The sequence below is a fragment of the Aspergillus wentii genome (assembly GCF_001890725.1).
Source record: "Aspergillus wentii DTO 134E9 unplaced genomic scaffold ASPWEscaffold_1, whole genome shotgun sequence".
Lineage (NCBI taxonomy): Eukaryota > Fungi > Ascomycota > Eurotiomycetes > Eurotiales > Aspergillaceae > Aspergillus > Aspergillus wentii.
In genome coordinates, this window is record NW_024467832.1 from 4,899,491 (window position 1) to 4,921,247 (window position 21,757).

Here is a 21,757-nt window from a genome sequence, read left to right on the forward strand (position 1 = left end):
TCTTCACCTGCTCCTGGGCAACTACACCTTAACAGGCAGGTGTCACAGCCTTCCCCCGGATCACAGACGCGCCCGAGAGCTAGACCACCTTTCACGATAGAGACGCATCGCATTGAGGGTGGTCTGTACTCTGTCTGTGTTACCGGCTTGGGGTTGCTTTGAGGTAGATACCTGTTTTCTTTGTTACTTCGTTCCAGATGGCTATTTTCGTCGCTTACTACTAGTGCCGAGGTCCTCGATGCATTAAACAAAGAAACCGGCCACCCAGCTAAGGCCCGTTTGTCCACAGCTTCAAGGAGGCTTGAATTCGCTGGCCAGTTTTAGTTGCGTTTGTTTTAAATACTATGCACAGTGAGTATCACGGCGGGGAAGTTCACCATTTGATTTATACTGATGCCGTATGTAGAGAACTGCTCTCATTCTCAATATTTCTGGTTTTAATCGAATGGACAACAGCGTCATGTCGTCCACACAGGACCCCATGGATGGTATTTCTGGAGAACTTGCAAACAATGCAAGCAGTCTCATGGCGGCTTTGTTTACCTTCATTGCTATATCCTGCTATAATGTCGTCGAGTTGGTGATTCTAGTACTATCGACCTTCCGACGCTGGAGGGGACTATATTTCTGGAGTCTGCTTCTTTCGGGATGCTTTGGTGTTGTGCCTTATTCATTAGGCTTCCTGATGAAGTTTTTCACTCACGCCAACTCGATGGCGTCTGTGACAGTACTGACCCTTGGATGGTGGGTCATGGTGACAGGCCAGTCGCTTGTTCTTTATTCGCGACTTCATTTGGTTCTCCGTGATGAGCGAATCCTCCGACGTGTGCTATACATGATCATCGCCAACTTCTTTCTCCTGCATGTACCGACAACCATCCTTACGTACGGCTCCAACGTCAAAGACCGATGGCCCATGTTCGTGAGAGGGTACAACATTATGGAAAAGCTCCAAATGACCGGATTTACACTGCAGGAACTTATCATCTCAGCACTATACGTCATCGAAACAGTCAAGCTACTCAGGCTGAACTCGGACAACCACAAGCGGAAAATCATGTACCAGCTAGTCGGAATCAACATTTACATGTTTGTCATGGATTTAATCCTTCTGGGTCTCGAATACGCCAGCTATTATGCAGTCCAGATTACCCTCAAGGGTGCCATCTATAGCATCAAACTTAAACTCGAGTTCGCCGTTCTGGGGAAACTGGTCGATGTGATTCACGGTGATAGACGACCTGTCCTAATCGGGGATACCTTCGCTCTATGCCCACTCCACTATCTTAATGATCCCAATTCAGCTTCGTCAGGCCTCACTGGGGATTTGAATTTCTATGGTATTTCTGTCCCCGATAGAGCAACCAAACCAAGCGAGGACGGATCAAATTGCCCTCACCCAGGAAAGGTAATGACGATGACAGAGTTTTCCACTTGGATAGAGTCACGATCACCAGCAAATGAGATTGTATAATTGACTTATAAATCGCGATATATGGCATGCAACGAGGCTTATGCTGAACTATTTGGATGACTTTTTTTTATGATTGAGCGTGTATGACCATGATGTATACATATCCATACCTCTTGTCTGTTTCCAGATTTATCCAACGAGAAATTATTTTTCTATGTACATGTACATGATACCGTAGCTATCATTTTCGACTTTTCATCTTTTCATGTTGGCTTGTCTAGTAAAGACAGTCCAAAATACCAAGTGATGCTTTTAACCGTGGCGTGGACCAGTGAAATCGACTTGGTGGCGCCGATCTATCTCAATCAAACCAATGTGTTTGATAGACTCAAATGTCAAGAACGAGTCCAAGTCGCCCTTTCCCTTGTGACCAGGGAATGAAATAACAATACAGCTTGTTGCTGCTGCCGACTTCATGGATCTTTGTGGCTATTTCCCCCAAGTAAGTCAGCATCATCCCCTTCAATCCACCCAAATTCCTCGTCGGAGTCTTCATCTTGGCTGTCTGCAATCTCATCAACCTTTCGCTTCCTTTGGCTCGCGGGGTTGGACGCCTCATCTGTCTTTTGTGTGACAGTACAAGATGGCTGAGTACTTGCAATTTCGCTTAAGCCATCCTGTTTACGTCAGAGTTGGTCAGATTAGACGTTATTATATTGCCCGGTAAACTCACCGATTCGATTACGAACGGAATAATATTCTCGTCTAGTCTCAGCGTCAACGCCTTTCCTGTCCTTCTCATAACCTCCGCAAACCGGGGCTTTCTTGTAATAGAAGTATCCACCGTGTCGTTGTCATCTATATCGGGAAAGTCGCGATACATGGCAATCCTCGTGTAGATACTATTCTCCCACGATCCACCCGCAAGCACGGGGCAGAGAGTTGCACGGGGTTGGCCTTTGATTTTGGTGTGAGTCTGGTTGATCAAAAGCACCGCCATGCGATGAGCGGTTGCCAGCTTCACGAGCTGGTTGGCTAGGTCACTTGTGACGTCCCATCTTCGACTCATCAGCCACTGGACCTGGGACTTTTCCGTGATCTTCAATTGAGCGAGACGGGATTTCAACTCGGCCGGGTTGGGGAAATACGACGGGAACGGACCCGACACCGAGTCGATCACCAGTAAGGTGGTGTCTTCAGGTGGGAATCCTTTGGGAGGACGCAGCAGTAGTGCCATCAAGTGGGGCAGGGATTGAGCACGGAAGTAGATTAAATTCTGTGCGAGGTCATCGAGCGAGGGGTTCTCCTCGGATTCCATGGACTTCAGGAGCATCTTCTTGAGACGCAGCCTGGGGAGTGGCGAGCAAGTGTCTACGTTATCGACTGTTAATGGACATCCCAGAGAAATGGGGGAAAGTCGTACCAATCCACACAACCTTTCCTCCATCTCTAAGCGCATTAGAGGCAGCACTCAGCCTACATCAAACGTCAGCTCACCATCTTTACAGTTACAGATGTCTCACTGATGAACTTACGCCAACGAGGTCTTCCCCACCCCCGGTGGTCCAAAAACCTCTGTAATTTGGCCACGGGGAAGACCCGTGGATGATGGGTCCGAAATCAGCCCTGGGAATTCATCCAAGGAAGTCGGACAGATCGCCTCGTCCAGTCGGGGAAGACCTGTCGAGATCGCGCCCGCATCCGCAGACGCGGAAGACGCGTGCAGAGACTGGGACGCAGATATCGAAACCACGCGATCTGCTACTCTGTCAGACACAAAGACACTTGGATATAGCGTTCCTATTAGGCCTCACGGGTTTCCGGGACGGACAGGGCAAAGATGTCCTGGTTGTTCATCGTGACACCCGACGGAATGTAGTGGGGGGTGTGGATTGATGATGGATGGGATCCAGGCGCGACGAGGGGTTGTCAAGGTCAAATGATGGCACTATTCAAAACATTGCAACCCTCCAGGCCAGTCATTTTCTTTGGAGCGCTGGCCCAGCCTGTCTGCTGGATATCTGACGGTGGTGTCAGATGAAGCCAAAGCGAGCATGTAGTGAGGATGTTTGATGTCCGTCCAATTCGGGTGGAATTCCGTGGGTTGGGCGGATCTCCGATTCCGCTCCGGTCGATGGTTCTGATCGATCCTCCACTTTTGGACTGCTGGTTTATAACTATCGGTCTGCTGCCATGTTTGCAAGTTGGATTTTGATGTTATTCTGCATCTATCTGATTCAATTGACTGTGGTGTGACTTTAAAGCCCGACAGCTAAAGCGCTCTCAATGTGGGATATAGTCGATTTGCAACACCATGCTGAGAACATCGTGAGCTCTGTTCCAGCACTGACTCTCGTCTGCTTTTTACCAGTCTTGGTCATTCTCCTTCAATACTCTCAGTCTCATCCCAATCGCCCAAAAGGATGTCGAATACTAGGTCTCCCTTCCCACAAAACCAATCTCCATGATGAATACGATCCCAAATACACCAACGGAGTACCAAATGACCACATTGACGAACAAGGCCTGCCCTCCTGGCGCATCAAGGCCCTCTTCACCTATCCTATCAAAAGCTGCGCCGGCGTCGAGTTAGACGTCGCTGATGTCGTCCCAACTGGACTTGCGTATGACCGACAATTCTGCTTCGCCGAGTACATCACCCCAAACAATCCGAATAGCGATATCAAACCACACTGGAACGCTCGTACCCTTCGTGATGGCCACTTTAGTAAAATGATTCTCATCCGATCTGACATCTGGGTTCCTGATCCTACGGCAGCCGATTACAACTCTGACCTGGACGAAGTCAAATCTCAAGGCGTGATGGTTATATCCTATCCACGAGTCTCCGGCGATGGGCTGAAAGGGTATTTCATGAAACTGGGCATGAGACTCCGTCTGATATCGCGAGAATACTCTTTTCAAGTCCCGCTGTACCCGCCCCCAGACCAGATGTCAGCCTACCCCTCCCTCCCCGTGAAGATTTGGAAAGACTTCCCCGTCTCCCACGACTACGGGAAACACATCCCACAATCCCTCCGAGATTACCTAGCCTCTCCATCTGACCCCAAGCAACTCACCCTCTTCCGGGTAAACCCAGCCCACCACCGCCAAATCTTCCGCTGCGCGCCCCGAAAGGAAGAAATGGGCTTCCAGACCGTCACAGGCTTCGCGGACGCATATCCTCTACATCTTCTCAATCTCGCCAGCGTACGGGACGTCGCGGCGCGGTGCGCACAGGACATCCCTTACATGACCATCCGCCGTTTCAGGGCGAATATCATCATGCAAGGGCCCGAGGCTTTTGCGGAGGACCATTGGAAACGGGTGCTGGTGCGACCATCATCATCGGGTGGGGAAAACGACAGCAGTGGAATCTGCACGGATGGGGTCGAAATCCACACCGTCTGTCGTACCGTCCGCTGTCGGTTACCCAATGTCGACCCGGATACAGGAATTCGACATCGTTCGGAACCCGACAGGACGATGAAGGCATATCGGAAGATTGATCAAGGGGATTTGACTAATGCGTGTTTGGGGATGCAGCTTGTTCCGGCTGTTCAGGGTTAGTTTTTTCGTTGCCCTTTTCTCGTCTGATGACTGATTACTCATGGTTGGTCCTTATAGAATTTACGATACGTGTTAATGATCCTATTTCTGTCTTGGAGACGGGTGAGCATTTTTATATCAAGATGCTTGCGCCGGGGGAGAAGGTCGAAGGTGTTTGAAGTGGGTACATACTGTTTGGATTGTGTATAATCATATTACTGGGTGCATATAATGTGCAGGTGAACATAATACAGCTAGCATTAATCGCATCTGAAGATTTTAGACCAAAGCAAAAGGGTATCCATTCAAAGTCCATCAAAGGCTAACCATAACCATAAATATTACTGTACATATCATAACCAATGAAAGAAAAAGTAAAAAAAGAAAGAAGATGAAAAATCTATATACGAAAAGAGGTAGATGGTCCCGCCTTATCATCAGAAGACTCGGGCATAACGCTAATCTCGTGAGCCGGTGCCTCCGGCCCCTTGGCCTCGACGACGGTAGCCTCCTCCTCTTCATCTTCCGGGAAGACAAGGTTAAGAATCAGGCCGATGACAGCCGTGACGGCGAATCCATTAACCATGACTAACTCCACGGCGTTGAGCAGCCCAGTCAGGGAGTGGTTGTCACCGCTGTAGGTGAAGACGTAGGAGAACCAGTCCGGCACGAGGGTAGCGCCCATACCGACGGAGAAGGAGGCGGTTAGGATAAACCGATTGCGACGGGTGAAGGGGATAGTGGAGATGATGCGGACGCCGGAGATGGCGACCGAGGAGAAGAGGAAGGTGGTCATGCCGCCTAGGACGGAGCTGGGGATGGCGACGAGGGCGGCGGCGAATTTCGCGAATATCCCCATGATGACTAGGAAGAGGCAGCAGCAGTAGCCTGCTTTGCGGTTTGCGCAGCGGGTGAGTGCGATGACGCCGTTGTTTTGCGCGAAGACGGACATGGGGGTGATTGTGCAGAGGCCGGCGATGAGGCAGGTGAAGCCGTTGCCAAGGACGCCGCCTTGAATACGCGAGTCGAATGTTGGTCCTTCGACTGCGACTTGGGATACATCGCAGGTAGCGGTGATGTCTCCGATTGACTCCATCATGACCACTATGTACACTGCTAGCAGTGGGAGGATGAGAGGCGCGTAGATGGTCAGTGGGAATGTCCTCGCCCAGATGAACGAGACGACTGGGGCGGCGTCAATGCCGGATCGGTCGAAATATCCACATGCTCCGGCCACGATGCATCCGACCAGCAGACCGATGACGACGGCGCACGATTTCATGATGGGCGATCCGAATCGCTCGCAGAGAATGATAGTAAGGAACACAAGAAATCCGAGTCCGATGAATTCCGCACTGCCCCAGGGGAGCGCATGTGGAGCATCAGCACTGGGACATAATGCCCGACTAGCGGGGTTGCTGCCACAGGTGCCAGAGCCACCGGCCCAGTCTTTCATACCAGTTTGGATGAGACTCGCTCCGATGAGCAAGACGGTCGGGCCCGTGACAAGAGGTGGGAAGATGCGTTTCAGGACTTTGGTGCTCATGAATGATAGGCCGATTTCCAGCAGGGAACACAGGCAAGAGGTTCCCAACATAGCTCCGTAACCCCTCGGGCATGGCAGACGGTTGCCTTGGTCGTCGACCGGACAGTAGCCGGACGAGTACATTTGGCTAAAGGTATCCGAGGCTACTGTGATTGTTGCGAAGGAGGTGCCAACGACTGAGATCAGGCCTGTTCCGACATAGTAACGAGTTTTGTAGATGTGCCAGCGGGTCATTTGCATCAACGATAACAGGCCGGAAACAATGAGGGAGGTGGACACTAGATATTGATAGTCGTCAGAGCCAAAGTTGGCACCACTAGAGCCGCCAAGGAGAATAGGAGGAGAGATAACTGGCAAAGTCAGTAATGTAGATATGGGGAATCAAGTTGGATATCGACATACCTCCTGCCAACATAGCCAGGGAATGTTGCAAGCCCAGAAGCAGAGCTAGCATCACAGGAACGCGGTCATCGACGCCGAAGAAGGGAGCAGATTTCTGACTCCTCTTTGTGAAGGGGATTCTGGGTGTGAACAGATGGGCATAGTCGTAATCTCCGATCAACCCCTCTCTGGTGGTGAAAGTCTTGACGATTCCTCTCCAGCGGTCGGCCAGCGTCCGTTTGGGCCTCAAATCGGGGCCAATTTGATCAGGTCCATCCATATTGTGTGGTCAGTCGTTGTATATGTTGAAATGATGATATTGAAGTGAAGATGAACTGGTTCGATCGGTTTCAAGCTCTCACCCGTCTGGTCGACCGTGGAACGTGCGGGGAAGGAAGATAATCCGGGGTGGTTGGTTCATAATTCGGGTAGCTGGACGGGACCAGGCTGTTTATATAAATGAACAGAGATGAAGATGCAAGTCAAGATTTTGGAAATGAAGGTGATACGAGACGATGGCAATGAGTGAATCTATCGAATAATTGCTATCAAGACGATAGAGAACAGCTAAGCGACGAGGAGAGAAGCAGTTGTGGAGCCGATGGGGGGATTTCCTTTAGACGCGATAAGAAGACAGCGGCTCAGGATAGGCCGGTTGCTTATCAGTGCCATGGCGGGTTCCGCCGAAGAGCTGGCGAGAGATAGCGAGAGGCCGAATAGAGAAGAGAGGAAGAGAGGGATTGCATAATTCTTGTGATAATATCTCGTTTCAGATCGGATTCAGATCAGTTTGACTAAGGTCGGGTAGCGCCTTCATCCTCTATCCTGTATAGAATAGCCTCGTGGCCTATGGCTGAATGCACAACTGTGATGTCGACATCCAAACCTGCATTAGGATTGATAGCAATTCGCCGAAAAGCCGTTGTGCATTCAGATCAAAAGCTGATCAACTGCAATACTCTGGGGAGAGAGTTCAAGAGCTCCTGTCATGATGCTACGGAGTACTCCGCGCACGGGATATATCTCATCTCGGAGTCAGCCATGCCCAGTGCATTCCAGTTTCTACGTGATCAACCAGCCGAGCAACTCTTGGTCTCCTGTTGCTGAGAGTTGAGACCATGTTCATATCTTGCAACTGCAACTGTAACTGCAACATTATTTGGATGATTCTACTGAGTGTCTAGAACTCCGTGAATGTGGATATTGCCAGTTGCGGATCTGATCGAGACATCCAAAAGGGTTAGCACGAACCAGTCCAAGAAAGTAAGCGGAACGGAGTGACAGAATACCCAAAAGGGCAAAACTCTGGAAATCGCCCTGGAAGGTGTCCCGTGACCTCACGTGGGCAGAAGGAGAAAAGTGTTGGGACTACTTGCTGTAAGGTACGGATTTTGTGCGACCGAGCTACTGTATGGAAAAAACCTCCGTGCTTCGATAGGTACGTGAGGTTAAACATAGAAATACATCTGCAGGAGCATCAGGCGGAAAGATTAAATTCAACAACTTTGATGTTGAGTGATTGTGTCCCATGACGTGAATACAGAATAATCATCACATCATCATCTTATGATTATTCTTCTTCTTCTTTCTTGATCTTCAACCTCGGACCTGTGCTGTTTTTCCTGATTCATCCGACTTCAGCCAGTTTCGGTGCGGAGAGGAAAGCCGGCGATCTGCCGGGGTCTCGGCCTACCAGAGGCCGGGCATTGCACACCGCCCGCAGGAGGCAAAAACGTTGGGTCCCCAACAGAAGCCGTGGTCTCGCCCCTATTGGCGATTGTCATTCCGCCTGGCATGCCACGCCCAATGCGGCAATCCACATCGAACGAACTGGAGAGGGCATCTAGAGGACAGGTAGAGTATGTACAATGTAGACTTCTCAACGAAGACGAATTGTCTGACCTCGGGATCTTGTGTTTAGAATATTGTTAGGCAATACATTTGTCCACTTGTCAATCGTACCATCTCGCCCCATTCCCTCTGCATAGTCCTGGTGTCTCACTGGATGCTGCATAATAACCGCATCATCCAGCCTTGCATCGAGCCAGCCCATCTGGCCCTGTCGGCCATTCACATCGCCCCAACCGGCCTCTCCGGTGGACCTCTGGGGTGAGCACTGCCAATTCCAGTTTTTCTTTTTCTTTTTCTTTCTTTCTTTCTTTTTTTTTTTTGCCCTGCTGCCAACGGCGCATCCACCCTTTCTTTCGTTTTCGCCTTCCCAGCATCTTCGGCCGTTCCCCACTTTTTAAGTCTCTTTTCCTTTGACGCGGCGCTATCGCCTCTTCTTTTTATACTCCTACTTCCCTTTCCCTACCCTTCCCTCCATCTTTTCATCCTCCATTCCGCATCTCGATATCATATCAGTTGGGATACTTCATTGCACCCCGACTTGAGAAGCGGCATCCATCATGTCTGCAAAGCCAGCAGATGCTTCACGCCCTAGGGCTGGGGACTCCAAGAAGGTCCATATCGCCGACACTGCCCTCACCCGCCAGAACTGGCACAAGCATGTCAACTGGTTGAACGTCTTCCTCATCATCGGCATCCCCTTGTATGGCTGCATTCAGGCTTTCTGGACGCCTCTTCAGCTCAAGACCGCCCTCTGGGCCGTCTTCTACTACTACTGCACTGGTTTGGGAATCACAGCCGGTTAGTTGCTCTCTTGTCGACACTATGGTTTATAATCAGCATACTCATCATGATGTTTAGGTTACCATCGTCTTTGGGCTCACTGCTCGTACTCTGCCGGTCTGCCCCTCCGCATCTGGCTCGCTGCCGTCGGTGGTGGTGCTGTTGAAGGTTCCATCCGCTGGTGGGCTCGTGACCACCGCGCTCACCACAGATACACCGACACGGACAAGGACCCTTACTCCGTTCGTAAGGGCTTGCTCTACTCTCACTTCGGTTGGATGGTCATGAAGCAGAACCCCAAGCGTATCGGCCGTACCGACATTTCCGATCTCAACGAAGACCCCGTCGTTGTGTGGCAACACAGAAACTACCTCAAGGTTGTTTTCTTCATGGGTCTCGGTCTCCCCATGTTGGTTGCAGGTCTCGGTTGGGGTGACTGGTGGGGTGGATTCGTTTACGCCGGTATCCTGCGTATCTTCTTCGTCCAGCAAGCTACCTTCTGTGTCAACTCCTTGGCCCACTGGCTCGGTGACCAGCCTTTCGACGACCGCAACTCCCCCCGTGACCACGTCATCACTGCCCTGGCTACCCTCGGTGAGGGGTACCACAACTTCCACCACGAGTTCCCCTCCGACTACCGCAATGCCATTGAGTGGCACCAGTACGACCCGACCAAGTGGTCCATCTGGACATGGAAGCAGCTTGGATTGGCCTACGACCTCAAGCAGTTCCGTGCCAACGAAATCGAGAAGGGCCGTGTTCAGCAGCTCCAGAAGAAGATCGACCAGAAGCGCGCCAAGCTTGACTGGGGTGTTCCCTTGGACCAGCTGCCCGTTTTGGAATGGGATGACTACGTCGAGCAGGCCAAGAACGGCCGCGGACTCGTCGCCATTGCCGGTGTCGTTCACGATGTTACCGATTTCATCAAGGACCACCCTGGTGGCAAGGCCATGATCAACTCGGGTATCGGCAAGGATGCCACCGCCATGTTCAACGGTGGTGTCTACTACCACTCCAACGCCGCCCACAACCTGCTGTCAACCATGCGTGTGGGTGTCATCCGTGGTGGCTGTGAAGTTGAGATCTGGAAGCGCGCTCAGAAGGAGAGCAGCGAATACGTCCGTGATGCAACTGGCCAGCGCGTCATCCGCGCCGGTGAGCAAGTCACCAAGATCCCCGAACCCATCCCTACTGCGGGTGCGGCATGAGCTACATCTTCTCATCTGCCTTGTGACATTTTCTCTTCTCAGTAATGTATTTCTGTCTTTATGAAGATTTGCCTGTCTTCCTTTTTTTCTGTCGCAACTGCCTTTTTTCTTTCATGCAGTGCACTGGGCGTCATGATCTGTGTAATTCTCTCGGGTGTGCTTGGAGTTAATGGTGTTGACTGGTTCACGAGATCCCGACCAAATGCATATTCTGACCGGACCGGTTTGGGTCCGCATTGTTAAAAGCGAATGGATCAAAACACTTACATCAATAATGTTGGAAATGAAAATAGAGATGATACTATATAATTGTTCTTACCTTGAAATTTTTTTACCGTTGAGTTTCATTTGTAAGGAATTTCAGACAGGTTACTGGTTGTTGACGCCTACACATCTCGCGGTTTACGACCAAACCTAGTTGGCAGTGGCGAGTGCCTTTCACAGCTACTGTAGGCATCAATCTTATCTGAACATTGGGTGTTACACACCATATGTAAACGTCATCTCAAACAATAGGAAGTAAACAACTTACCAAATATCATTAACATACACAAAAAGATATAAATCATAGTTAACGAGACCAGAAAATCACCGCATTGTTGAAATCCTCCTGTCCAAGTCGTTCCAAAGGCCTTCCATCGTCCGGCCTGGCTAGGCGGAAAAGCCGAACCGCTTCTCCAAAACACGTCTTGGCCTCCTTGCTTTCGTTCTGTTGTTGCTGTGCGACCAGCATCTTGCCTTTCAAGTACCACGCGCGAGCACGCTCCGCGCAGAAGTAGGGCTGTTCGGCGTACGTTTTGAGGGCTTGGTCTAGTAGTGTTCTTGAGGAGGTTAGCCGCGTGTTGGATTTGGGTTTGGGTTTGTACAGTGCTACATATGCGTATACATATGCGTATATGGGTAAGGTAAGACTCACATTGCCTTCTCACTCTCCTCGAGACGGGCATAGTGTTCTGCTACTTTGAAACACATATCGGCGGTTCGGTGGTGATGGTTTCCAACCGTTTCTTTGAAGTGGAGGAGAGCTCTGGCGTGGAATTCAAGGCTCTTGTCTGGGTTGCCTTTCAGTTGTTCCCAGTTTCCTAAGCCGTGCAACACTCTTCCGGTTCTGTGGTGTGGTTTTTGAATTTTTAGTAAGTGAGCGCATAGTAACGGGGATTTTGAGTGCTTCTTCTTGAGCTACGACCTACAGCATTGATTGGCGGTCATTTGAGCCAAAGAGTTCTTCTCTCTCCCGTAACGCCGTATAGAGCAAGTCACCAGCATCTTCGATCCGCTCTGACAGCATATAGGTACACGCAAGGTTGGTGAGTGGTAGAGTTCGCCCTTGTTTCGCCTTGAAGGGGTCAGTCAGTTTCTCTGCAGCCTCGAGGGCCTTAAGATTGCACCGGACGGCGTTGGGCCAATCCTCGATCATGATATGCGCCGTGGCAAGCTCGACATATGACACCATAAGCCGTGGGTCATCGCCAGGCGGCGTGTCGTGGAACTTGTCAATCATCATTGTATTGTAGGTTTCGAAGCACGACTTGGCCATCGCGAATTGGTTGATTTCTGCTGCGTGGCACCCTAGGTTGCGGTATGTTTCGGCTAAGAGGAACGAGGCTTTCCCCAGCTCTTCGGGGGAGAGGGTTGGTTCATTTTTGTTGTCGGCGTTGTCTGCAAGTACGGTTTTCAAATTAGCCTGGACGAAGCTGAATGCATCTCTTGCCTCTTCTACGATCGAACGCTCCTGGAAGTACCTGGATGAGAGGATCGATCAGTGTGGGCGTTGAAAATGAGAGAAATTCTGCATCTTTACCATCCTAGTTCATTGAGAAGGTTTGCAAAATCGATATTCCTCATCATTGACCTCTTAACATCCTCAGAAGTACGTTTGAAGCGTTTTTCTAACCGCAGCACATGAGGGGCTAGCTCTTCGCATTTAGGCCACCGTTTGATATCATGACGAATGCCAAAGCCCGCAGACGGCCAAATGGCTGTTAGCGAGGTCACGCACGCCGAAAAGCATGCGTGTAGTCTTTCGGGGCTCATTCTGGCCAGTGCCACATCTTGGACAAGACGATGGATAGTGAAACACTTTGCATTGGCCATGATTGATATCAATGACGATTTGACGAGCTCAGTCCTTGCGTGCTGGTATGCGGTCACAGAGCTAGGATAATCACCCATCTTATTATCCTTCATCACGGCCTGCAATATCTCTTCCGGTATACTTTCGGGATCAAGTAGAGCCATAAAATCTAGTAGACCCGAAGCTTCTTGAAGACTTTCTAGAGCCCAGACCGAGGCAACGGTGTGTGGGTATTCCTCAGTCTTCCTGCGTGACTCATATGAAAGTCTCAGTAATGAGAGACGGGCTTCTTCTTCCTCATACCGGGCCAGGAAATCTTCAAACGACAGAACCTGGCGGATCATAACACTGGCCATCTGCGTCAAGGCGAGAGGCAACCCGCCAAGCCTTTCAGCAACCGTGACTGCAAGGTTTCTTTCGTTCTCATCGTCGCTTCGCCAGGTAAGATTTAACAGAAATGCAGCCGCCATCTCGGTCCCAAAGGGCTGAAGGTCAATTCCGTCGGAGATGAGGTAGAATTTGGTTCTGGCGAGAGGGTCGCGACTCGTGATGAGGACCGAGCCAGTGCTGCCAGTTGGAGGCCAAAAGTCTTCCAAGAGCTCTCTATCCTGGGCATTGTCATAGATGAGCAGCCATGATGCTTCCCCATTTGAGATGTTATCCAGTCTGTTATATGACCTGACTGGCTTCGTGAGCCAACCCTTGACCAGCTCGCGCATGAGGGCTGGATCCTTGGCCTCCTGCGAGGCTTCCAACGCCAAACCAAGCTCAATGGCAATACGACCAAAGTCAGTTTCGAGTCTTGACGATTCTTCAGCATGGAGCCAAATGATAACATCAAACGTATCTGTGTGTGTGTATGCAAATTCTGTGGCGATTTGTGTTTTTCCTACACCACCCTGTCCACACAATGCGAATGTGCGCAGCTCTTCATTCTGGCCGCCCTGATCTCTTGTGGAATCGTCATCGGAAGGGACCAAAAAATCATCCAATTGATGTAGAGCCTCGGTTCTGCCATAGAAGTTCTTGTTGCGCTGGAAGGGTATGATATGACATGGCAGCTGTGGATCTTTTCGTGAGATGGCAAAGTCGGAAATCCGCAAATAGGTTTCTTTTCTGGTCTCGCTCAAATCCAAAGTAGGCTTTTGGCTGCTTGATATGTCTCTGACTTTTCCTGGTAAAATATTAAAATGGTTAGAAATTGGTCTTGGAGGAGTACGTTTTGGCTTTTCTTACCATCAAGCGAGTCAGGACTATGCCTACCTCCGATGGTCGTACTATCCAAGATAGGAGGGGGTACATCTGAACTTGTTATTCAGAGATCAAGATGGGGGATAGAAAATGCACCGAAGCACTGACATGCTTCCAGATGGCTGTCAATTCTACTCTGTGCAGCTGCCACAGCTGATTGCACAAAATCACAGACTAATCTGAAGGTAGGACTCATCACATCGATGTTGCAAATGCTGTAATGATTCGTCCGAACCGCAAGCCGCTGCTCGTTTCTAACTCTCAAGCGCGAGAGACTCTCTCCGACCAACTGAAAAAGGATTAGTTTGGATTAACGATGGGCGTTACTATGTGGTTGCATTAATGAGAGACCCTACCAGGAGCTTGGATGATGTAAACGCAAACCCTTTGACAGCGGTTAGTTCAGTCTCATACATGGATAGAATGGGTAAATCCGCCGCCGCTTCCTCAAATTGGCAGGACAGTTCCGCAAGCCGGTGGGCGTCTTCTGGACGAATCTGATGTCGTTTTTTATATCTGCTTTTGAACTTGAGCAGTATCTGGGTACCGCTCCAGTCGCCCACATCTGAAGAACGGGAATGGGGAGTTCCCATGAGGATGACCCCAGCGATGGAGTTGATGAGAGGGTAGAAGTGTGATAGTTGATGGTAGGCCAAACATATGGCCTTGGGGTGATCAGAGAAAGGGTCAGGTCGAAGGGTCTCCAAAACGTACCTTCTTGACGATTAGCCCTCCCAGGCTATGAGCGACCAGAATGGTAGGGCATAGACGGAACTAATGGGAATCAGAATGTGTATGGGTGCAACCAGAGCCCGACTGGAAAACAAATCAAATACCCTTTCGTCGTCTTTCAAGGAGATGAGACCTTCGAGCAGATCAGAGCCTTGATCAAACAGATTCGACTGCGTGGTGGTGTCCTCGGACTCGATGCCATGGTCAAATGCAAAGATCGCTGGACGAGGCAAGACATTATCCGGCAATGATATCAACCATTTCCACTGATGAGGGGAAGAAGTCCCGATGCCAGGAACAACGACGACGCTGGTGTTGTGTTAGTGGAGAGTTCCAAACAGGGAGAAACAGAAGACCCTCACAGGGTCTGAGCCGTGTCTCCCACCAATATTGGTCGCATCCTTCCAGCCGGCCTTGATCTATCGTCCATTATGAGCAAAATCGTTGTTCTGGAAGAAAGAAAGAGAAAGAGAGAAAAGAAAAAGAAAAGGATATCAGGCTGGATTCCAGACCAGGATGGCCATCAGCCCCGCACCAGCACATTGGATAGAGGCCGTTTGTCGCGCTTACGGCAATACGCTGTTGTCCTGACGCCAGCCTCACCAAGGCAGTCTTGGTGCATAGCCACCAAAACTCTGGATATTATAAAAGGTCGAGATTCTTGAAAGCATCAGAGAAGATGGATGATCGAAAAAGTGCAATATGGATGCTACACTCAACCTTCCTCAACGCCCTCGCCCAAGAAGTGTTGGCCAGGACAAATGTGAGTGCTTATCCCGTATATTCAGTGGCTCCTTTTGTTGCTTACCATCTCCGCAGTGACCCCGAGGGAGTACATCGAAGCCATATCTGGATATGCACGACAAACCCTGTCAGCCTCGCTGTATCCCGGCGAGTTGTACGAAAAGCTAGCCAGATACCTTCAAGACGATGGGCAAACGCGGCCACCAGAACATACTCGAGCCGCTCGTCCCCATGAGGGCAAAAACCGCCAAACAGCTACCCTGTATACCTTTTCTGCTTCTGGAGACCGAGATGTTCAAACAATCAGCACCACCGAGGAGCTCTGCGAGTCCCTCGACAGTATATCAGGCCAAAATGCGTCAGATTCAGGGCTGGCTCCCCGGTCATCGATACTCTTTCTTCGCGGCTATCCGTCTCCAGAATGGCTGTCGACTGTTGGTTCCATGCTACAGGTTGATCCGGTCTTTTTCCAGAGACATCTAGATATCCACTCTTCGTTTGGCAAGCGAAATTGCTTTTTCTCCCCGTCCTTGCCGTCGACTACAGAGGGCATGCTTTCTCTTCCCTTCATCACGATTGGGTCAGACATCCATGGGACTACTTCCAAAGGTGGTCAGAGGGATATCGATGAACTACGGGATCAGGCTATCAGGGACATGGATCAGTACCTGCACTCTCTTAGTACAGGTCGGGACGTGAAGCCTGGCGACTCGATTGTTCGAGAGTATCACGTCCATGATGCATCCAACTTTTCAATGTTGCAAGAAATGTCCATCTGGGTCGAGAAAGTGAGTTCAGGCTATGTTCGCAAGTTTGGCCATCCATACGCATACATTGAAGATATGATAAATTTAACAACAACAGGTCTGGTATGGATGGATGTCGGCGAAGATATCTCACAGGGTCCGGCTGGACCGTGGCATCGTCTACAATGTTCTCCTCCATTCGTCGGCAGATCGCCTTTCTATCCGACCCTTCAACATCTACCCAAAATTGCTCTCAAATGGCACAAACTATCACTCGCTCCGGACAGACAGCTGCGAGGGAAATTCGCCCAGAGCGCTGCGATTCTGCATACTGACTACGGGAAAGCATTGAATAAACAGTTAATGGCAGAGGATCCATTCTATGCACTGTCGGAGCTGTTCATCTTCTCGGCATTTTCCATATCGCAATTTTTGAATATGGTCGATGTGAAAGTCACGAGTGAGACAGGATTAGGGGTCGTAAGCCATCAACAGTTCAAAACGCACAACTTAGGCTACCACAAGGAACTACTCGAGAAGCTAGCTCGGCGACTGGAGGAGACTGGGAGGAATATAGAGCAGCGAGGAAGCCCCCTTTGGCCGCGATCAGTGGGAGTTGATCAGAAAAGCACCGAGGTGGCAGTATCAAGGCTCTACCGAGATTATGAAGTTCTGCTTCACCGCACCAATTCCTTGATCAAGCGCTGCAAAGATGGCATGCTTATGAAGATGAACCAAGCGACCATCACCGAGTCAAAAAGGGCCATCCAGCAAGCACAAAAAGTGGAACAACTCACGGTTCTCGCGTTTTTCTATGCTCCTCTGTCCTTCACCGCGTCATTTTTTAGTATGGACCAAGGTACAGCCGGGAAAGGATATTGGATCTGGTTTGCTGTGTCAATCCCATGTTTAATGTTTTCATATTTGGTGCTGGGAGTCATTATGCGCCGGTTTCGAAATTTCCGCGAGTCCCACTGAATCTGGCTTATATTCTTCTGACCTTCCTTCCTTGTTTTCTTTTCTTTGTCTCTCTTTCTATGTTATTTTTGATGCGTATATCATAAAGGCAATGGCCCTTCAGAAACCGATGCAATTCCGCTAAACATCAACTTCCCAGTATGGACTTTTGTCGGCAGGGGAATCTTTTCAAGGTACTCGAGCGCAATTCTCACTAGATCCAGATCTGATCCAGGTGGACTCATAAGAGCTGCAAGCACCGGAAGACTCTCAGTCTTACGAGTGATGCGTGATTGATACGGCAATTGACCAACTTGGGAAGAGAAGCCAGGTTAAGATCAAAACACGGCAGTAGCATATCATTCTGGGTGACTCACTGGGAATGGCTAATTCCGGTGCACCAAGCGCAGGACTTAGATATGTAGTACGAAGGCCCGTGGAGGGTTCTTTAGGAACGCCAGGATAGACATCGCGATAGTTGGGGGCTACTTCAGAAATGGGCAAGATGAAGATGCTGGGGCGACTATCGGTGTGCATGTATTTGTTCGTAAACCAAATGCGGAACACTGCGATTCGTCTCGATACTTCCTGGTATTGGGTAATGTCGACCTTGCTTCCGACATCCCTAGATGATGGTCAGTTAGTTGGAGATGGCCCGTAAAGAGAAATAGGATGAAATTACCACATCCACCGAACGACTTCTGTGATAAAAGGGGGTTTGTGATTTTCCGTTTCGTACAAAGACCTGAATTGATTGAAAGACTGAAACGCCATATAATAAAACCCATGCGCAGTAACCAGTAGATCTGTCAGATTTGCAACCATCTCGGCCAAGGGGTATCATGTATACACACATTGAACAGATACGTGTCGAGGTTTCCATCCCCTTCTGGGCTGTCTTCAGCCCACGCTTCTGCTATAGACATGTGCTCGAGCTCGCTGCCCAATGCCAAAGATAGGCGCTCTGCAAATGTATCTAAAATTTTCAGCTGTTCCTGGTTGTTTGTCGGCAAGAAATCCTTCGGATAGAGCACCCGAGGTCTAGTGGAAGAGGTTATCAGAGGTCTGGAGGTGGTATTCCAGGCCGATAGAAATCGATCAAAGAGAGTCAGGTCACGACCGAGGAGAGCCGGGGTATCAAAGGCAGGATAAACTCCCTTGCAACCAGCATTAGATATCAACCCTGGAGTTGGCCGGAGGCCAAAGCAACCGTTCAGCAGTGCAGGAATACGGGCACTACCCGTTGCTATAGGAAGCAATCTGTTAGTATGAAGCAAGAAGCATAAAATAGTCTTGGGATGACCAACTGTCTGATACCAAAGCCAGATCAAGCCAGTCATAAGACGCAATAGCCGCACCACCACCACTACTACTACCGCCGGGGATCTGATAGCCGTCAGCTCGGGGGTTTATGGGAGCCTGGTAGTCAACACTCTGCATGGGGTGTTCCTGGAGAGCAAAGGCGCTCATTGCGAGCTTTCCAATGACTTGAGCACCAAGCGAGATCAAACGAGACACAGCGTCTGCTGTTTGAGATTTTGGGGGATAAAGCTGGTAGTATGGGAGACTTCCGACTGAAGTACGCAGCCCAGCAATATCAAAGTTGTCCTTGACGGCGATTCTCACACCATTTAATGGAAGCCGGTGAGATGGGTCCAGGGAGTGCAGTCGAGACGGTACAGCAATACCCAAGGACCGGTATCTGTCGCCAGCAAGATGGAGTTGAGTGAGGCCACTGAGAGGAAAGGCAGTCAGTGGAGATGCGATACATGCCAGAGCCACCATGCCTACTATTCAGAGCCACGAGGATGCCATGTCACGCGTACGAATGCGAGGCTATCATCGCTGTAGATTCGCCTCACGTCATACAGTTCCCCTTGGATAGCACTGTATGGACCGGGATGGAGGTTAGTGTTGGAGTCTGGTAGAAAGCAATGCCACGTTGTTCCCCACTGGCGATGGAGTTGTTGAAGATCGACATTGAATGTGACCTCGTTCTCTTTGGCGCCTTGAAATAAGATGCCTTGCAGAAATTCCCGGCGAAACACATCGTCCTTGAGATAGATATTGACTTTCTCGTGGAGGAATTGCATATTGACTGTGTCACCAGCATTTACATTAAAAACAGAGACAAGGCATGTTGTATTGCCATAGGGCTCTCCGAGCAACTCGGACAATATCAGTAACATGCATAAGAAGAAATAATATTTTAAGCTTACGTAGTCCAAACGTTGCTGGGCATAAACGCCGTCATCACCAACATCAAGGGGAGTAACCTTCGGCTGCAGGCATTGGCCATGAGGCTCTAGAGAGCTTTGCAATGCCACTCGTGGATGAGATGGACAACAACTGAGAGCTGGCAGGACCATGGCTGCATTGACTAGTATCGAATACATTGTCGATAGTCTCCAAGGGCAATAAATAAATAAACTCCAACGATCAGACCAGAGGAGTAAGAGTGGGAAGAAATAATCCAGTTACATGTGCTGTTTTCGAGAGAATCAAGAATGGTCATAAGCAAGCGATAGGATGGCAAAAATCGCGCAAAGGAGCAACAGGGGTGAATACGTTTGCTTTTTCGTTTTATCAATCAGTTTATATCGTATTGTGGCTCTTAGCGCTCAACTAAGCACACATAGCCTCGTGGACAAGAGCCACGCCGAGAAGCTCATTGGGCTGAGATTGGGCAATATGCACCTACATCCAGTTCTAGACGACTGCATGCCAGCTGCCTGGAGAAATACGAGCCATCTTGCAGGTATCAGGCGGAGCCTTGTTTATAATATGGGATCAACGCTCATTCCAAACTGCTTGGAAAAGACGTTGCAGCCCCACCTATCCTCCAGAGAAGTTCCATACTCAAATAACGCGTGAGTGCTCGAGTTTAGATCTTCCAAATGATGAGACGGCGTATACAAAGGCTGACAAGACATAGATATTGTCTTATGCGCGAGTTACCCGTCGAAAAGAACAAGATATCCAAGAACACAATGGACCAAATCCCTCAAAAGCAACCATGGCGAGCTCTGATGGCCGACGGGTCTGGTCTTGGAAGATCTGTGATGGTCAAAGACGAAGACGAGTTCAAACAAGGCGAGATAATTGTGATCGGTGGACAGAGCGCCCCTGATCCTGGAAATAGACCATCGTGTCCAGAGGACTCCCTCCTCTATTATGACACTGCGAATAAATCAAGCAATGCTGAAATGGAGCTGCAGTAGTTGACACACTGTGTTATTTGTTGCATATATTCTAAATCAACACATTCTCTTGGTCATTCCATGTCTACTCCGTGCTGTCGGCAAAGTATGCCAGTACTCGAACCTCGATACTCTCGCGTTCAGGGTCCGAGTCTGATGCCCAGGAATTATAGAAAGACGAATGCAGTGCTCCTGGGGAGGAATCAATTAATTTGAACCATTTTCGCCTTTGAAACACGTCTTACCTTCTTTCTGGGGGTTCGAGTCGGATTGTAAGAATACCCATGCTTCTCCCGGCAACTGGTTGCGCACGTAAAAGAATCTGTAGTCAGGCGAAGGATGAGCATGATATGATTCTGCTACAGCGTTGGGGAAAACCAGATCCCGTATCTGGGCATTTTCTTTCGCGTTTGTAGTCCGGTTGTCGCACAATGCCAGTGGCCATTTTCTGACAAGACCTCTCAAAGGCATCCACACGCTTTGAAGAGAAACATTTAGTACATATGAAACTATCTTGCATTATTACAACTTTCTTACTTAAGGTATCGCCATCGACGCCGTAATAAAGCCTTGGATTCCCCAGGATTAAATGTCTGGATCAGGCTCTTGGTATGTGTGGGTGTAGTATCTTTCCCAATCGTCAGTTTGGACTCATTTGAGTGAATCACAGAATAGCATCTCATATTTACCAATATGAACGATGGATGCAGGCTGGCGATACTCGTATGGCTGGCCTGTTGACACTGGAAACTCCACATGGCTTTTACGGATCTATTGAAATTTAGTTGGATGAACCAGCTCAAGAGCCGAGTACTCACTGCATAATCATGGACCTGGACTCTTTCTGCTCCCAGGAATGACTTCAGTTGCTCAGCAATGACTGGGAAATACAGGGCCTTGAGCTGAGATTCATTCCGGAAATCTTCTGGTTGCATGTTCACTGCCAGGTGGATCAGTTCAAAGCCGTGCTGCTCAAGAGTGAACTCCTTTTCTCGGCCCCGGATATCTTCAACATAAATGCCCTCTTGTTTCGTATAATGAACATTTGATTTTGCGAATCCTTCAGGAGGATCAAATTTCAAAAGATACGGTCTTTCTTTCTCCCAGAGAGCGTCTCTATCCAGGAAATACATGGAAGTGAGAACATTTTCAGCCATTTTGACGTTGGGCTAAGACTCCAATCTTGGGGGAAAGAAAGGAGAGAAACATTTCCCCAGTCTGACATGATCTTTTATACATATCGATGGCTAACCATTAACAGCCTCAGATATAGATACCGTGCCACGTCACAGGGAGAGTACATGGACATGGGGGAAGATGGGGT

The 21,757-nt window shown here is 49.5% G+C and overlaps 11 protein-coding genes across 11 annotated transcripts; 5 read left to right on the forward strand and 6 right to left on the reverse strand.

The window, feature by feature from the left end:
• The first annotated feature begins 245 nt into the window (after positions 1-245).
• On the forward strand, positions 246-1,778 carry ASPWEDRAFT_290066 (uncharacterized protein). The gene is made up of 2 exons (XM_040833212.1): positions 246-351; positions 407-1,778. Exon 2 carries the CDS (start codon positions 446-448, stop codon positions 1,472-1,474), a length of 1,029 nt encoding a protein of 342 aa, XP_040695559.1. The 5' UTR covers positions 246-351; positions 407-445; the 3' UTR covers positions 1,475-1,778.
• ASPWEDRAFT_290969 (uncharacterized protein) lies at positions 1,681-3,485 on the reverse strand. The gene is made up of 5 exons (XM_040833226.1): positions 3,229-3,485; positions 2,950-3,172; positions 2,838-2,890; positions 2,148-2,785; positions 1,681-2,091 (listed from the first exon to the last, which is right to left on the reverse strand). The coding sequence occupies exons 1-5, from the start codon at positions 3,269-3,271 to the stop codon at positions 1,888-1,890; spliced, it is 1,161 nt and encodes a 386-aa protein (XP_040695560.1). The 5' UTR covers positions 3,272-3,485; the 3' UTR covers positions 1,681-1,887.
• On the forward strand, positions 3,288-5,253 carry ASPWEDRAFT_290190 (MOSC domain protein). Its single transcript, XM_040833214.1, has 2 exons — positions 3,288-4,979; positions 5,042-5,253. The coding sequence occupies exons 1-2, from the start codon at positions 3,701-3,703 to the stop codon at positions 5,140-5,142; spliced, it is 1,380 nt and encodes a 459-aa protein (XP_040695561.1). The 5' UTR covers positions 3,288-3,700; the 3' UTR covers positions 5,143-5,253.
• Positions 5,254-5,363: 110 nt separating this feature from the next.
• Positions 5,364-7,170, reverse strand: ASPWEDRAFT_23936 (nucleobase:cation symporter-2 family protein; the record flags this gene model as incomplete). Its single annotated transcript, XM_040832545.1, has 2 exons — positions 5,364-6,859; positions 6,912-7,170. 2 exons carry the CDS (start codon positions 7,168-7,170, stop codon positions 5,364-5,366), a joined length of 1,755 nt encoding a protein of 584 aa, XP_040695562.1.
• Positions 7,171-9,087: 1,917 nt separating this feature from the next.
• ASPWEDRAFT_291044 (stearoyl-CoA 9-desaturase sdeA) lies at positions 9,088-10,814 on the forward strand. Its single transcript, XM_040833228.1, has 2 exons — positions 9,088-9,539; positions 9,600-10,814. The coding sequence occupies exons 1-2, from the start codon at positions 9,299-9,301 to the stop codon at positions 10,727-10,729; spliced, it is 1,371 nt and encodes a 456-aa protein (XP_040695563.1). The 5' UTR covers positions 9,088-9,298; the 3' UTR covers positions 10,730-10,814.
• Positions 10,815-11,300: 486 nt separating this feature from the next.
• On the reverse strand, positions 11,301-14,470 carry ASPWEDRAFT_23938 (NB-ARC and TPR domain protein; the record flags this gene model as incomplete). The annotated part of the gene is made up of 7 exons (XM_040832546.1): positions 11,301-11,550; positions 11,646-11,837; positions 11,920-12,471; positions 12,531-13,977; positions 14,040-14,105; positions 14,163-14,343; positions 14,411-14,470. The coding sequence occupies 7 exons, from the start codon at positions 14,468-14,470 to the stop codon at positions 11,301-11,303; spliced, it is 2,748 nt and encodes a 915-aa protein (XP_040695564.1).
• A 1,018-nt stretch (positions 14,471-15,488) lies between these two features.
• On the forward strand, positions 15,489-17,254 carry ASPWEDRAFT_167883 (uncharacterized protein; the record flags this gene model as incomplete). Its single annotated transcript, XM_040830212.1, has 2 exons — positions 15,489-15,549; positions 15,606-17,254. The coding sequence occupies 2 exons, from the start codon at positions 15,489-15,491 to the stop codon at positions 17,252-17,254; spliced, it is 1,710 nt and encodes a 569-aa protein (XP_040695565.1).
• On the reverse strand, positions 17,071-17,999 carry ASPWEDRAFT_292279 (uncharacterized protein). Its single transcript, XM_040833242.1, has 3 exons — positions 17,916-17,999; positions 17,611-17,858; positions 17,071-17,546 (listed from the first exon to the last, which is right to left on the reverse strand). The coding sequence occupies exons 1-3, from the start codon at positions 17,918-17,920 to the stop codon at positions 17,335-17,337; spliced, it is 465 nt and encodes a 154-aa protein (XP_040695566.1). The 5' UTR covers positions 17,921-17,999; the 3' UTR covers positions 17,071-17,334.
• ASPWEDRAFT_35510 (uncharacterized protein) lies at positions 17,811-19,664 on the reverse strand. Its single transcript, XM_040834244.1, has 4 exons — positions 19,453-19,664; positions 19,025-19,401; positions 18,541-18,968; positions 17,811-18,479 (listed from the first exon to the last, which is right to left on the reverse strand). The coding sequence occupies exons 1-4, from the start codon at positions 19,627-19,629 to the stop codon at positions 18,043-18,045; spliced, it is 1,419 nt and encodes a 472-aa protein (XP_040695567.1). The 5' UTR covers positions 19,630-19,664; the 3' UTR covers positions 17,811-18,042.
• ASPWEDRAFT_290354 (uncharacterized protein) lies at positions 19,412-20,744 on the forward strand. The gene is made up of 3 exons (XM_040833217.1): positions 19,412-20,103; positions 20,163-20,539; positions 20,607-20,744. Exons 1-2 carry the CDS (start codon positions 19,763-19,765, stop codon positions 20,452-20,454), a joined length of 633 nt encoding a protein of 210 aa, XP_040695568.1. The 5' UTR covers positions 19,412-19,762; the 3' UTR covers positions 20,455-20,539; positions 20,607-20,744.
• Positions 20,519-21,590, reverse strand: ASPWEDRAFT_167886 (putative CmcJ-like methyltransferase; the record flags this gene model as incomplete). Its single annotated transcript, XM_040830213.1, has 5 exons — positions 20,519-20,625; positions 20,679-20,911; positions 20,971-21,061; positions 21,123-21,204; positions 21,252-21,590. The coding sequence occupies 5 exons, from the start codon at positions 21,588-21,590 to the stop codon at positions 20,519-20,521; spliced, it is 852 nt and encodes a 283-aa protein (XP_040695569.1).
• Between the last annotated feature and the right edge of the window lie 167 nt (positions 21,591-21,757).

What these genes read in the sequence shown, in the direction of transcription:
- ASPWEDRAFT_290066 (XM_040833212.1), top strand. Translation starts at nt 446, where the DNA reads ATGGACAACAGCGTCATGTCGTCCACACAGGACCCCATGGATGGTATT.
- ASPWEDRAFT_290969 (XM_040833226.1), bottom strand. Translation starts at nt 3,271, where the DNA reads ATGAACAACCAGGACATCTTTGCCCTGTCCGTCCCGGAAACCC. An exon ending in GTGGGGAAGACCTCGTTGGC is followed by an intron (nt 2,891 to 2,949) that starts GTAAGTTCATCA and finishes CGTTTGATGTAG; the next exon opens with GCTGAGTGCTGCCTCTAATG. An exon ending in TTCCGTTCGTAATCGAATCG is followed by an intron (nt 2,092 to 2,147) that starts GTGAGTTTACCG and finishes TGACGTAAACAG; the next exon opens with GATGGCTTAAGCGAAATTGC.
- ASPWEDRAFT_290190 (XM_040833214.1), top strand. Translation starts at nt 3,701, where the DNA reads ATGTGGGATATAGTCGATTTGCAACACCATGCTGAGAACATCGTGAGC. An exon ending in GCTTGTTCCGGCTGTTCAGG is followed by an intron (nt 4,980 to 5,041) that starts GTTAGTTTTTTC and finishes TGGTCCTTATAG; the next exon opens with AATTTACGATACGTGTTAAT.
- ASPWEDRAFT_291044 (XM_040833228.1), top strand. Translation starts at nt 9,299, where the DNA reads ATGTCTGCAAAGCCAGCAGATGCTTCACGCCCTAGGGCTGGGGACTCC. An exon ending in TGGTTTGGGAATCACAGCCG is followed by an intron (nt 9,540 to 9,599) that starts GTTAGTTGCTCT and finishes CATGATGTTTAG; the next exon opens with GTTACCATCGTCTTTGGGCT.
- ASPWEDRAFT_292279 (XM_040833242.1), bottom strand. An exon ending in ACCGGAATTAGCCATTCCCA is followed by an intron (nt 17,547 to 17,610) that starts GTGAGTCACCCA and finishes TCTCTTCCCAAG; the next exon opens with TTGGTCAATTGCCGTATCAA.
- ASPWEDRAFT_35510 (XM_040834244.1), bottom strand. Translation starts at nt 19,629, where the DNA reads ATGTATTCGATACTAGTCAATGCAGCCATGGTCCTGCCAGCTCTCAGT. An exon ending in CATCCTCGTGGCTCTGAATA is followed by an intron (nt 18,969 to 19,024) that starts GTAGGCATGGTG and finishes CTTTCCTCTCAG; the next exon opens with TGGCCTCACTCAACTCCATC. An exon ending in TCTGGCTTTGGTATCAGACA is followed by an intron (nt 18,480 to 18,540) that starts GTTGGTCATCCC and finishes TGCTTCCTATAG; the next exon opens with CAACGGGTAGTGCCCGTATT.
- ASPWEDRAFT_290354 (XM_040833217.1), top strand. Translation starts at nt 19,763, where the DNA reads ATGGCAAAAATCGCGCAAAGGAGCAACAGGGGTGAATACGTTTGCTTT. An exon ending in GTTCCATACTCAAATAACGC is followed by an intron (nt 20,104 to 20,162) that starts GTGAGTGCTCGA and finishes AAGGCTGACAAG; the next exon opens with ACATAGATATTGTCTTATGC.